This window comes from Tupaia chinensis, unplaced genomic scaffold (genome assembly GCF_000334495.1).
Source record: "Tupaia chinensis unplaced genomic scaffold, TupChi_1.0 Scaffold149922_1, whole genome shotgun sequence".
Lineage (NCBI taxonomy): Eukaryota > Metazoa > Chordata > Mammalia > Scandentia > Tupaiidae > Tupaia > Tupaia belangeri.
Genome location: NW_006209766.1, coordinates 633232 through 648336, shown reverse-complemented (window position 1 = coordinate 648336; position 15105 = coordinate 633232). Strand labels below are relative to the sequence as shown.

The following is a 15105-nucleotide window of genomic DNA, read 5'->3' as shown; positions in this document are numbered from 1 at the left end:
CTGTTCAGCTCATTTGCCCATCTTTTAATTGGGTGGGTCTTTTTTTTGGGGGGAGGGGGTTAGTAAGTTGAATTATCTGTATGTTGAGTTCCCTGTGTATTTTAGTTATCAGTTACTTATCTGAGCATAATTTACAAATGTATTCTCCTATTCTGAGAGTTGTCAATTCACTCTAATTATTGTATCTTCTGCTGTGTAGAAGTTTTTTAACCTGATGTAATCCCACTTGTCTATTTCTGGGATTACTGTCTGTGTTTTGAGGGTCTTATTTAAGAAGTCTTTGCCTACTCTGATGTCTCCAACAGTTGTCCCAATGTTTTCCACCAGTAGTTTCATAGTTTGAAGGCTTAGCTTAAATCTTTGATCCACTTTGGGTAGGTTTTTGTTAGTGGCAAGAGATAGGGGTCCAGTTTCGCCTTTCTGCAGGTAGATACAGTTTTTCAGCTCCATTTGCCAAAGAGAGTTTCTTTTCCCCACTGGATTGACTGGGAGCCTTTGTCAAAAATCAGTTGACCATCTGTTACGGGATTTATTTCTAGGGTCTCTATCCTCTTCCATTGGTCCACATGCCTGTTTTGTGCCAGTACCATGCTGTTTTGATTACCACAGCTTTGTGATATATTTTGGGGACAGGGGGTGAGATGCCTTCTACTCCACTCTTCTTGCACAGTATTGCTTTGGCAATATTGGGTCTTTTATGATTCTAGACAAATTCCGTGATTGTTCTTTCTAAATCTGTGAAGAATGTCCCTGGTAATTTTATTGGAATCCCATTAAATGTATAGATTAATTTGGGTAAAATTGAAATTTTGGTTATATTAATTTTTCCAGTCCAAGAATATGGTATATCTTTCCACTTTTTTGTATCATTTTCAATTTCTTCTTTTAATTTTTCATAGTGTTCCTTGTAGAGGTCTTTGACTTCTGTTGTTAGGTTTATTCCTAGGTATCTTAGACTTTTTGTGGCTATTGTAAATGGGATTACTTTCTTCAATTCTTCCTCTGTTTGCTCATTGTTCATTTATAGAAATGTTATAGATTTTTATATGTTGATTTTGTAGACCACTACTTTACTGTATTCATTTAGTGCTTCCAGGAGTTGTTTTGTTTGTTTGTTTGTTTGGTTTTTGTTCTTTTGGGTTTTCTATGTACATAGTCATGTCAACTGTGAATTTTCTTCCCTATTTGAATACCTTTTCTTTTCTGATTGTATTGGCTGAGTTTCAGCACTATATTGAAAAGGAGTGGAGAAAGTGGGCAGCCTTGTCTTATATCAGTTTTTAGTGAAAAAGCTTTCAGCTTTTCACCGTTCAGAATGAAGTTAGCTATGGGTTTTTCATAGATAGCTCTTATTGTGGTGAGAAATGTTCCTTCTATGCCAATTTTGCTGGGAGTCTTTTTTTTTTTTTAGAGGTTTTTGCTATAGGGTGCATGTGCTTTCCAGAAAGACAGTGAAAGACAGAGAGACAGAAAGCGAGACATCACTCCCTCAAGGAGGGATGGCCATGCCGCAGTTCGTTCTCCTCCATTCTCCTCTTGGGATCTTGGGCATGCACACACGCACCCCGCGTGAGTTTAAGCCTCCGGGTCTGGGATTTGAACCGCGGTTGACTACATGGGAGTCCAGCGACATAGCCATTATGCCATCTGCTGGTCCCAATTTTGCTGAGAGTCTTAATCATGAAGGGAAGTTGTAGAATATCCAATGCTTTTACTGTACTCAGAGATATGATCATATGATTTTTTTCTTTCTTTCTGCTAATATGGGGTATTTATGGTTTTACATATGTTGAACCACCCTTGCATCCCTGGAATAAAGCCTACCTGCTCATGGTGTATTACCGTTTTTATGAGTCATTGGATACAATTTGGTGGTATCTTACTGAGAATTTTTGCATTTATATTCATTAGAAATATTGGTCTGTAGTTTTCCTTTTTTGTATGCATATGTATTTGAACATATCACATTGTAATGAATATATGGCTTTTTGTTAAAACTGTACATATTCATTTTTTAAAAATAAAAAGGTAAACAAACATCTCTTATACTCTCCCCCACAAAGTAATATAAAATAAGGGAGCCAAATGGTATGAATACAAGGGCATGCTTTCACATAAAACTTATGATCACTACCTAGGAGGCTATTTTCTGAACTTGAGCTAAAGTTATTGTATTTTACATTTTCACATATATCCCAAATGACCTTGCAGAGAGTTGACTCTTACTTGCCTTCCCACAGCAGTGTTTGTGAGTCTTGTGGTGATAAGAATAATAGCATTTGCATGGCCAGCAGGAACTATGTACCAGGCTCCATTACCTACCTGGAGGTATGTAATGATATTTTTTTCATACTACTTACTGGTTATTTATCCTGTTTCATTTGTTGAATTTTGATGAGTTTCTGTTCTCAAATTGGAGGAAGCATTGGAGCCCCTCAGAGGGTTTGTTAAGGCACACAAAGCTGGGCCCCACCACCCCTAGACTTTCTGAGTCCTTAGATTTGGGTTGTCGCCTCCGACCTTGTATTTATAAATCTCCAGGTGACACTGAGTTACTGGCTTGAGAACCACTGGATTACAACAACAATGAATGTTAATCCACAAAGACTGCGCCAATCAGGTATTATCTTCATTTTCTTTTTCTTTATAGTGATTTTTGCAGGAGAGACAGAGACACCAAGACACAAAGATAGAAAGCGAGAAATCACCCCCCCACACACACACACACACACGCACACACTATGGCCACCCGCAATCCCTTTTCAATCCCTCTCAATCCCTCCACGGACTTTGGGCACCCACGCACACGCGCCCAGCATGAGTTTTAAGCACAGTCTGGGACTCGAACTCGTGGTCGAATACGTGAGCATCCAGCGTAACCATCAAGCCATTTGCTGGTCCCTCTTCAATGTGCATCTAGGTCCTTGAGTGGGTGGTGAAGGGGTTCGCCCCCGAGCGCGCGGAGGAAGGGCATGGAATGGGTTCAGAGCACCTCCCGGTAGGCGGAGCTTCGCTCCAGCGGCTACAGAAGTGGACAGCGGCCCCTTTAAGAGAACAGCTGGCAGGGCTGCAGGGCGGAGGTGAAGGGCTGGCGAGGTCGGTCCCCTCCGCTTCGTAGCCTGGGCTCGGCCCCAGGTCCCACAGCCGCTCCCAGCAGCCAGGCCCGAGGCCGAACCCGGCTGTTTCCAAGAGCTGTGCGGCGGGTCAGCTGGCGCCGGGCCAATGGCAGCCCGGGCGAGCGGCGCTTGTGGCCGCGTCCGTGGGGGCCGGGACTTCCTGCCTGCGGGTCCCGCCAGTCATTTCCCTGAGTCCAGGCTGTGCTCTGATGGGCCGGGGACGGCTTTTCGGGATTGCACCGGGAAGAACTGTGAGGCTGGGACCCACCCCCGCACTTTTGTACCACCCGTGATCTCCGGGAACTGGGGTGTCCGCCGGGACCGCGCACTGTCCGTGACCCCGGAGGCTGCCCCCTGGGCCTTGTGCATTTACACCGGGGACGCTGAGGCTGGGAGTGAGCCACTTAGCCCGGGGTCACACCTCGCCCTGGACTCGGCGAGGTGGGCGATAGGCTGAGCCCGCCAGACCCTCTGGTCCCACAGGCTCCAATGGCCGGGGCGCGGCTGATGGATCCCGTGCAGGTGAGTGGACTGGCTTCAGGCCCCCAACCGCGGGACCCTCACCTCTTATTCCTGGAGCGAGGATGGTAAAGACACCAGGACTTGGCGCTTTTCCCAGCTCCCTGCTTTTGAGTCAGGAGGTCCTGGAGGGACGTCTCTCCTAGCGTGGGGTCCTGAATGCTCGCCAGCTTTATATGAAAGCGTTTCCAGTTCTGAAATCTAATGGGATGATGGGAAGAAGGGTTTCCTGGGCAGCTGGTGCAGATACTCGAGGGTGGAGAGATGGAGTTGAGTGCGCTGGGAACCCCAGATCTAGCTGAGGCTAGAGAGCAGGTAGGCTGAAGACAGCTCCAGAACGGCAGGCTGAGGGGCTGGGCCTCTATTCCGAGAGTTCTGGGAACCATGGAAGGTTTAGAGCAGGGGAGGGAGGTGTTCTGTCTCAGGTCTTAACTTCCTGTGTATGCAGAGTGGATAAGGGAAGTGGGGTAAGGGTCGGGGCAGGGAGACAAAGCCCCCCTCATAGTGCTGGTGAGTGAGCTGATGGCTGGACCAGAATGGGGAGCCAACGTAAAGTGATCGGAGCCTGGATCTGCCTTTCAGTTGAACTGCCCAGGTTTTCTGATGTGGAGGATGAGAAAGGGAAGGGATGACGCTCCCACTTTTGACTTTAGTATCTGGAAGAAAAGGTGCTCGAGCCACCAATCGAATAATTGGTTGTAGGAGAAATTTTCAGTGGAAATAACAGAAAGTTGGTTTGTTGTATTCAAATCAGTGAGAGAATAAGAGGACAACCCATTTTAGCCAGATTAAAGGAGTCTGTATTTGCCCGCAACTGGGGAGGACTTGAGTCTCTCCAAAACCTCACATCCCCAAAGCAGAGGAGAGGAAGATTTATAAAGGCAAACCCTACAAACCTAAAAAAACTACAAGCCTCGGGGCTGGCAGGTGGCGTGGTGGATAAGGGCGCTGGACTCCCACATGGCTGACCACGGTTCAAGTCTTGGACCTGGTGGCTTGCTTTCTCACTTTCCCTCTCTCTCTCTCTCTCTCTCTCTGTGCGTGTCTCTCTGGTCAAATTTAAAAATAAAATGAATGAATAAATAAAACTAAATAAATAATTATTAAAAAAAAACTACAAGCCTTTGAGTTATGCGATAGTTTACAAAAGCTGAAAAAGTGGGTTATCAGGAAGGATGGTTATAATTGGCAACATCTGCTGGTGATTAATATTCCCTGAGGAGGACAGGTATGGATGGCAGTGTACATCTGCTGGTGATAAGCATTCAGTGAGGAATTTTCAAGAGACACATATGGGTCAGGTCACCAGGAAAGAAAAATGGCGGCGGAGTCATATTCAAAATGGAGGTACTCATGCTGCAGGTTTTGTCCATGTTGAGTGTCTGATTTCCAGGGACCCAGACTCCCAAGTGGATCTGAAGAGTGGGCAGCTGCACCCACAGCGATGGTGTTTGGGGAAGGTGTTAGGGTTATGAGGGACTGAATATACAAAGGGACAACAGCTGGAATTCATACAAAAAAAAAAAAAAAAACCAGGACTCTATTCATGAGCTGCAGTGACCTGCCCAGGAAACCAGCCCCCCTTGTCTACACTAAGCAACTGGGGAAGCCAGCCCACTGTAAGTCAGACCTGCAGGAAGCCAGATTGTTATCTCTAACAACAATCCAGGAGGTTAAACAATCACTTCTGTAACAGTCGGCCCCAAATGACCAGAGCTTGATTAATAACTGACAACTTCTTTAATTTTTGCTTCTGCTTTCACTTTAAGAGAAAGCTAAATATGCCCCCCCCACCCGATCACATAAGGTGCCCAGCTTCTAGTTAGCCCACACCTTCCCAAGCCAGCAGCTATGAGCCAAGGCAGACTTTTCCACTACAGAACTTTCCTGTTCGTCTGCCAACTTTTGAGACTCTGCCAAAACAAAGGCAACTGTGACTGACACCCTTGCTACAGCAAGATCTGAAAATAATAGTCTTTGCTTTTCTCATTTGGTTGTTCCAGAGTTAGAAATATCCAAAATGTGGCATCTGGTATGTGGATAGGGATGCACCTGTGTATCAGATTGAGGAGGGTGAATCCAGGTCACTGGAAATGATACTAGGAAAAAGAGGATGGTGGGATCCAAGAATGGAGAATAGATATCTTGCTTGGACTCCATGGTGGGCTTGTTTGGTGTCATGAAGAGATGAGGAAGAGGGACCAGCAGTTGGCCTAATGGCTATGTCGCTGGACTCCCACGTAGTTGACTGCGGTTTGAGTCCCGCACCCGGTGGCTTAAACTCATGCCAGGCACATGTGCATGCATGTCCAAGATCCTGAGGAGAATGGAGGAGAAGGGATTGCGGCGTGGCCATCCCCCCTGGGGGGTGATTTCTCGCTTTCTATCTCTGTCTGTCTCTGTCTGTCTGGTGAGTGCACACGCCCTATAGCAAAAACCTCTCCAAAAAAAAAAAAAAGAGATGAGGAAAAGTAGTGGTGAGGGTGGAGGTGGGGGGGTGTGTGGGGATAGGAGGTCCTGGCAGGTGGGCGGTACATATGAGAGGGACACTGAGGGCTAGTAGTAATGGAGGTAATATGGCAGTGTGGCCCAGGCTGGGGCTTATTCACCCATCTGTGTTCTCAGGCTTTTGTGGTGAGCCTTGCAGTGGCCTGGAGATTTCCAGTAAGGGGCAGATGGGTCAGTCGGAAGACTTGCTGGGCCCTGGGTGGGTAGGAGTACGAGAACCAGAGGGTTTGCTTCTGAATGAGAGTGAATGATAAAGGGACGGAATATGCAACTCCGAGGAGGGCCAAGGGTGTCTGACATGCTGCGTGTTTGTGGGTGACTTAGGTTGAAGCCAGGAACAGGGCTGGATGGGGAGGCTCTCAAAGCAGGGGAGTGTCATCCTTGGCAGTGGAAGCTATTGAAGGCCCCAGCGCAGAATGGAACCATGGTTGTATTTGTCGAGCACTCTCTGGATGCCATGTGCAGTGACATGTGAGAGTCCATGGAGATGGCTTTGTTGTGTTCCAGAAGGGGAGAGGGTAGCAATGACAACTGGGTGCAGTAGTGAGGTCTAGAGTTGTGAGGAAAGTGTCACCAAAGTGACATGCATATAGGAGTGAGTGTGAGCTCTCAACCCTGGGGCCCTGGGCCAGGGATTAAGGGAGATGACTGAGCCCATGTTTGTTTGTATTGGCGACATTAGGGGAAGGGGCTGACAGAGAGCAGGTCAGGCCCTGCATTTCTACACTGCCTGCTGCTGTTGTGGGCTGACACAGAGGTCGTGTGAGGCAAGAAAAAAGAGCAGGTACCCATGGAACCAGGATCTGGGGTATCCTCACAGGAGGCGTGTGAGCAGGGGATGGCTGGGATGGCTAGGGAGTCCTGAGGAAAGAGGCTGATCATGGCATGAACTGTCCCCATCACAGCAGGGCTGTGTGACCTTTGAGGACGTGACCGTTTACTTCTCCCAGGAGGAGTGGGCGCTCCTTGATGAGGCACAGAGGCTCCTGTACTGCGACGTGATGCTCGAGAACTTTGCACTTATAGCCTCACTGGGTAAGATCATCACACCCACCCTGGTGTCCTGTGCATGTCTCTGCCGGTCCCCTTCTCTGAAGAGGCAGCTCTTTCCTTCTGCAGCCAGATCATGGGCACTGCTTCCTCCTCCACTTTCTTGGTTTATGGGTGTGGGTTTTAGGGCTGAGCTATGTGTAGTGCTCCTTCTCCCCTGTCGCTTGCAGCCTTTTCAAGGAAGGGGCCAGGCCTGAGGAGTCTCACTATCAGCTCGGTGGAGCCCGAGGAGTGACAGGCACTCCCTGCTTGGGTGATCATCCAGATCTCTGGCAATATGGAGGTTCAGGTTCTTCTCCTTCCCTTTTGCTACCATGTCCTAAGCCTACCTGTGCCAGGAATTCCAGGCACTGTTATGGTTACTGCTTGCTGTGACCACTGGTATGGACCTGCCCAACCTCTCTGGTACACTCTCTGTTATATTGAGTTTGCTTTCCTGCAGTCTGTTGGAGGGTAGTGCACCTAGGCTGGTGCTGGCCACTGACCTGCCCTGTCTCCTTTAGGACTTATGTCTTTCAGGTCCCATGTAGTTGCCCAGCTGGAGATGGGAGAAGAGCCCTGGGTACCTGACAGAGTGGATATTTCTTCAGCCATGGCGAGAGGGGCTTACAGCAGGCCTGCCTCTGGTAAGTGCAGCTGGCAGGAGATGTGACCACCACTGTGTTCAAATCCTGCTGGCATCTTTTCTCATGTGGGTCATGGTTCAGTGTCAAAGCCAATGTCCACATTTCATCTCTACTTTTCTTTCCCCAATTTGGACACACTGCCCACTTTTCTCTATTCTGAGTTTTGGTCCTTGGCTGAGCTCCACTTTTCTGGCCCCTGTGTCTTGCACTTTCCACAGCTTCTTCTCTGGCTCTCTCCGATGTCGGCTTGCACTTGATAAGTGAGGTGTGCACATTTCCTCCAAGTCTTTGAATATTAGCTGTTCAGTTGCAGTCAGATTCCATTGGTCTAGACTTATCACTTTTTTTTCCCCCCAAGAATTATTTATTTATTTTAATTCCATGTGTTATTATATTTAGTATTATTAGTAGTATTATTATTTTAATTTGACCAGAGAAAGGGAAGAGTGAGAAAGCAAGCCGCCAGGTCCAGGGTACGAACCACAACTGGCCATGTGGGAATCCAGCACCCTTAACCACCATGCCATCTGCTGGCTCTATAGACCTCCCACTTTTTAGCCCTCATAGGTTAGCAGCAGCCAAGGCCCTGCTGAAAGCCTCTGAGAGAAGTGAGTGAAGATTGTGCCTCTCTAACCAGTACAGTGCCACATCCTTGTGCCCTTGGTCCTGAGAGGTCCTCCCCTATTTTGCTACCATTCTTCACCTTGAACTGAGGCTTTTTAAAAAAAGTTTATTCACCTATTTCTTCTTCTGAGAGGGAGAGAGAGAAGGAGGCATCCCCAACAGTTCTCATGCCGTAATGCACCCCCAGTCTCAGCCAGCCTGTATCATGGGCACATGCACACCTGGTGCGCACAAGGAGGTTCCAGGACACAAACTTAAGACCTTACCATGTGGGTCGGGCTGTGTTACTGCTGCACCACTGCTTGGCTCCCTGACCTGAGACTTCTCACCTTGCCAGCAGTCCCATGGGCTCATTCATGAGTCAGACAAGCATATGTGATAGAGCTGTTTCCTTCTATCAATGTTTATATTAACCTCACCAGCATTTCTCTGCTTTTAGATTTTTGCTGTGGAACAGAGGGTGAGGAGCTACCTTCTGAGCATAGTGTTTCTATGGAAGGAGTGTCACAGGACAAGAATTCCAAGGCAGCTCCATGCACCCAGAAGACCTACCCCTGTGACATATGTGGCCTACAACTGAAAGACATTTTGCACCTGACTCAACACCAGGCAGCACACCCCAGGCAAAAACCATATGTGTGTCATACAAATGGGAAAGAATCTGAATTTAGCACAAACCTTTCCCAGCAACAGGTGCTACAAAAAGTAGGCAAGCCTGTCAGAAGAGAGGAGAATAGGACCTCACCTGCAAAGGCCCAAAGAGGCTATACGTCAGAGAAGCCTCCCATTCACAGGGAGGGTGGGAAAGACTCCGTGGCCACGTCAGTCTTCCTGCACCATCTAGTTGCTGCCAGTGTGGAAGAGCCACATAGCAGCACTGAAGCCATGATGGATTTTCACACTGCACAAAGGCATAGCAAGGGCAATGAATTTGGGGCCACTTTCCATGATAAATCTATGTCTGTTAAACACCAGAAAATCCACACTGGAGAAAGACCCTATGAGTGCAGCAAATGTGGGGTATTCTTTAGCTATGTGTCTAGACTTATTCAGCACCAGAGAGTTCACAATCTAGGAAAACCTTATGAGTGCTGCGAATGTGGGAAGTTCTTTAGCCTACAATCTAGTCTCATTAAACATCAGAGGATTCATACTGGTGAAAGTCCTCATGTGTGCTGCGACTGTGGGAAAGTCTTCAGCCGGAGCTCCAACCTCATTCAACACAAGAGGGTTCACACGGGTGAAAAGCCATATGAGTGCAGTGAATGTGGGAAATTCTTTAGCCAGCGCTCCAACCTCATTCATCACAAAAGGGTTCATACTGGAAGAAGTGCTCATGAGTGCAGTGAATGTGGGAAATCCTTCAACTGCAACTCTAACCTAATTAAACATTGGCGAGTTCACACTGGAGAGAGACCTTATAAGTGTAATGAATGTGGGAAATTCTTTAGCCACATCGCCAATCTCATTCAACATCAGATAGTTCACACAGGTGAACGGCCTTATGGGTGCAGTGAATGTGGGAAAGCCTTTAGCCGAAGCTCTGACCTCATGAAACATCAGCGAGTTCACACTGGTGAACGACCTTATGAGTGTAGTGAATGTGGAAAATTGTTTAGCCAAAGTTCCAGCCTGAATAGTCACCGGAGACTTCATACTGGTGAACGACCTTATCAGTGCAGTGAATGTGGGAAATACTTTAACCAAAGCTCCAGCCTCAGTAACCATCGGCGACTTCACACTGGTGAGCGGCCTTATGAGTGCAGTGAATGTGGGAAAACCTTCAGACAGCGGTCTAATCTGAGGCAGCACCAGAAAGTGCACAAACCAGATCGGCCTTATAAGTGCAGTGAATGTGGGAAAGCCTTCAACCAAAGGCCTACCCTCATTCGGCATCAGAAAATTCACACTCGAGAAAGAAGGATAGAGAATGACCTCCCTTCTTGTTCAACACTACAGCACACACCACAGATAAGTTCTGAGAGTAGTCTTTATGAGGGAGTTGTCTGCCAGAAGTCAGACAGTCTTCATCCCAGTATCCACACTGGAGAGATTCCCAGTGAATGCTAGATACATTGGCAGCTCTTGGAGCAAAGAACATTTTCTGACCATTGATCTTGTCAGTTTTGTCAGTGCTAGAACTTCCAATAGATGCCATCTCAGCTCTACCCACTAGCAGGTCTCCAGATCGTGTGTTATGCTCTCTGCTGTGCTCAGGGAAGGCACACCTCTGTCCTCTTTCTACTCCCTGAAAGGAATTGCAGTAGTCTGAGTCCAGAGTTAATGTTATTCCCTCTCCCTACAGCTAATTTGGTGTGGGCATGACCCATTATTGGCTGAGAAGTCCTGAGCAAAGTTCTGCTGGTAGCTTGCAAAGGTTTCCCTTTGTCAGGGACTTTGTCGGTTGCATCATATTACACTCACAATGGATCCAGCCTTTGTATTACCTGACCCAACTACCTACTGTACACTGCACTGGTTCATATGATAAGAGCCTTATTGATAAACCTCCCTAATTATATGTTCCAATCACCGTGCATGGGTGAGTTGAGAACAGAATTAATTTACCAAACTGAAGATCTCTAAATATACTGTCTCAGAGGAAACAACTCTTAGTCCAGATTCGGCTTCATTTACATTGCTATCAAAGGCCTCCTAGGAGAAGAACATTGTGAGGCTAATGTCTAAATGGCATGGATTTTTGTGTCATGAGGAGGAGAAGTTGTGATAACTTCCAATGGATCTGGGAACAGCATGAATTGGATCCTTCATTCCCAGAGCGCGCTCCATATCCCCTAGCACTGTTAAACAGATGCTGTTTAGCTAGTGCCCACCAAAGAGCCATATACCCTGAAATTCAGCATCTGCTATACAACTGTCTCTAACTAAGACCTACTGGACACTGAGGGGACCATAATTTGTAGAGAAACACAGTATGAGACATAGGGAGTAGTTGAGATTATAACAGAACAACAGGGTTCAGGGTTTGCAGAATTTTTCAGGACCTCCAGATCTCTGTCTTATGACTAAGGTTATTGGAAGTACAAATAATCTAGATATTTTGTGGATTACTGTAGGCTCTGCTCTGTGCATCTCAAAGCCATTGTTGTACTGGCAGTAAAATCGGATTAAGAGAATAGACCCTGTACTCTAGGGATACAGCATTTATGACAAAGCCAGCTACTTTTTACTACCAAGGCATGAAGAGAAAGTTGGTGGAGTCAATATATTCTAGTTTTCTAAAATGAGCGGAAGGTCAGATTTTTATGTGTAATAATTTCTTTTAATTATTTGTTAAGATATAATTGTCATGCAATAATTGTATATACTTGATGCACATGATTTGATAAATTTTGAAATATGTAATCACTCAGGGAACCAACACTGTAACCATGATAATGAACATCTTTTTCACCTTCAAAACTATCTCATGTCCCTTTTTAATCCCTCTTTGTCTTCCCCAGGAGACCATTGATTTACTCTTTTTTTCCGCTCTATATTTGTTTGTCTTTTCTAAAATCATATGCATTTGGGATCTTAGAGCATTTATACTTTACTTGTTTTGGTTTCTTCCATACGGCATAGTTATTTTGAGAATCACCCATGCTTTATGTGTATATCATTTATTTCTTTTGCTACTGAGTAGTACCCTGTTGAATAAATGCACTGAAAAAAAAAATTTTAAGGTTTTTGCCCTAAGACATGTGCACTTGTTGAGGAGAGTCAGAGACAGAGAGAAATCACCTACCAGGGATGATGACCATGTCACACTCCCTTCTCTTCCATTCTTCTCTCAGGATTTTGGACACACACACACGTGTCCATCATGACTTTTCAAACTGCCAGGTCTGGGCCTTGAACTAGGGTTGGCCATGTGGGAATCCCTCACCTTAACCACCACACCAACTGCTGACCCCAATGTACTACCCATCAAAAATTATGAGAAAACTCAGAATTTACCATCTTAACCATTTTTCAGTGTATAGTTTAGAGGTATCAAATATATTAATATTGTGGAACTACCACTACCATCCATCTTCAGAACTCTTTTACTTTTATAAAACTGAAAATCTATACCCATTAATAATAACTCCGTATAACCAGGCTCTGAAAAATCACTGTTCTACTTTCTGTCTGTATGAATTTGACTAGTTTCCTAATATAGTGGAATCCTAAGTATTTCTTTTTATGACTAGCTTATTTCACTCAGCACAAAGTCTTCAAGGTTCATCAATGTAGCATATTCCTATTTCTTTGTAAGGCTGAATAGTATTCCATTTATACATATACCATCTTGATGATCTCTTCATCAGTCAATGGAAATTTGGGTTGCCTCTATGTTTTGGTTACTGCAGATAATTCTGCTCTGAACAGGAGTGTACGAATATCTCTTTGAAACCCTATTCTCAGTCCTATTGGGTATATTCTTAGAAGTGGAATTACTTTTGTGGGTTTTGTAGTAGTTCAATTTTTAGTTTTTGGGGACCTGCCCTACTGTTTTCCACAGCAGGTACACCATTTTATACCCCTATCAGCAGTATACAAGGTTTCCAATTTCACCACATCTTTATCACCACCCTTTTTTTTTTTTTTTTGATAGTAGCTATCCTAATGGGTGAGGTGATATCTTATTGTGGCTTTGATACGCATTTCTCTAACAACTTATGAGGTTCAGTGTCATTTTGTGTGTTTATTGACAATTTGTGTATTTTTGGAGAAATGTCTATTCAATCCTTTCTCTATTTTTGAATTGGATTGTTTTGTTTGTGTTGAGTTTCAGGAGTTCTCCACATATTCTGGATATTAATACCTTATTGGATATTTTATTCCTTTTTGTGGATTACATTTTTACTCTGCTGATGATGTTCCTTGATGTAAGAAGTTTTTAAATTTTTTTGAGATTCACTTTGTCTATTTTTTGTTGTTGCCTGTGCCTTTATTGTTATAGTCAAGAAATCATTGTCACCTGTATTTTCTTCTAAGAGTTGTGTAGCTCTTACATGTAGATCTTTGATCCATTCTAAGTTAATGTTTATATATGGTGTTAGGCCTGACTTTAGCTTCATTCTTTTGCATGTGAATACCCAGTTTCTGCAATACCATTTTCAAAAGACTGAACTGTCCTCATTGATTGGTCTTGGCACTTTTGTCCAAAATCATCTGAACATATATGCAAGAGTTTATTTCTGAGCTCTGTTCTATTGGTGTATGTCTATCTTTACGCCTGTACTATACTGTTTTGCGTGGTGTAGATCTGTGATAAGGTTTGAAATAAGGAAGTGTGAGGCCTCCAACTTTGTTCTTTTTCAATATTGTTTTGACTATTCTGGATCCCTTGAGATACCATACAAATTTTAGGATGGATTTTAATATTTCTGCAAAAAGTGTCATTGGGATTTTAGTAGAGATTGCTTAAGTCTATAGGTCAATTTGGGTACTATTGTCACCCTAAAAAAAGTCCTTTTTTAATATTTCTTTCCCCTTGCAATCACACATATTTACTGCATGTCTATTTTTTGGTGTGTTTGTTCTTATTGTTATTGGAGGGCATGTGCACTCACCAGAGAGAGAGAGAGGGAAGGCAAAAAAGCACCCTTCCATGGGGGATGGCCATGCCACAATCCTTTCCCCTCCATTTCTTCTTTTGAGATTTTGAGCATACCTCTGCACATACCCAGAATGTTTCTCAAACCATCAGGTCTGGACTCAAACCATGCTGTCAGTCATGTAGGGTCCTGCCACCTTAATCACCATGCCATCGACTTTCCTGAATTGTCATCTTAATAGCATTAGGTTGTCCAGTCCATGAATGTGGGATGTTTTTTCATTTATGTTTTCTTTTTCTTTTAGCAGTGTTCTACAGTTTTCATTGTATAGGGTTTTCACCTCTGGGATTAATTCCTAAGTAGTTTTGATATTAGAGTTGTTTTCATAATTTCTTTTTGAGATTGTTCATTGTTAGTATATAGAAATGTGACTCATTTCTTTTTCTAGGTTTTTGCCATAGGGTGCATGTGCACAGGAGAGAGACAGAGAGGGAAAGTAAAAATTCACCCCCAGATTGATGGCCAGACCGCAATCCCTCTTCCATTTTCCTTGGGATTTTGGGCATGCATGCACATGTGCCTGGCATGATTCTTAAGCCACCAGATCTGGGACTTGAACCATGGTTGGCCATGTGGGAATCCATTGCCTTAACTACCATGCTACATGCTGGCCCTGATATGCAGTTCATTTTTTGTGTTGATTTTGTATAACATTTGGATAAGCTGATAAGAAAAAACAATCCTAGTCATAATAAAAGTTCATGCCAGTTTCCTTTCCCTGTCCTCAAGCCATTTTCTTTTGGATTTGCTTGAGGCTTGCTCTCTCTTCAGATACCTCAATTATGTAAGTATAACTTTCTTACCTTCTTGGTGCACACATGTATGTGTGTGTATGAGTGTCATTAGTTTCTACATATGAACTAAATTGTGGGTGTGGGGCATCATCTTGTCTTGTTAGGGTGGCTAAAACATAGCTTTAGCTTTTCATCTGGCCTTGGGACATATTAAATTATTGACAGTTAAAAGCACTAAGCACTTTTATAGTATTTTTAGTAATGTTTTAAAAGTATTTTATATTATACCAATAAGCAGACAAGTAATTTTGTTAAATGGGAA

At 44.5% G+C, this 15105-nt stretch overlaps 1 protein-coding gene across 2 annotated transcripts; it reads left to right on the top strand.

Moving 5' to 3' along the window:
* The first annotated feature begins 3191 nt into the window (after positions 1-3191).
* ZNF792 (zinc finger protein 792) lies at positions 3192-12083 on the top strand. 2 transcript variants are annotated; one of them, XM_027769530.1, is made up of 4 exons: positions 3192-3638; positions 7094-7178; positions 7697-7819; positions 8883-12083. In XM_027769530.1, exons 1-4 carry the CDS (start codon positions 3606-3608, stop codon positions 10511-10513), a joined length of 1872 nt encoding a protein of 623 aa, XP_027625331.1. In that variant the 5' UTR covers positions 3192-3605; the 3' UTR covers positions 10514-12083. The 2 variants fall into 2 exon arrangements, with proteins under 2 accessions (XP_027625331.1, XP_006171756.1); XM_006171694.3 differs by having other exon boundaries at positions 7049-7178.
* Positions 12084-15105: the final 3022 nt, after the last annotated feature.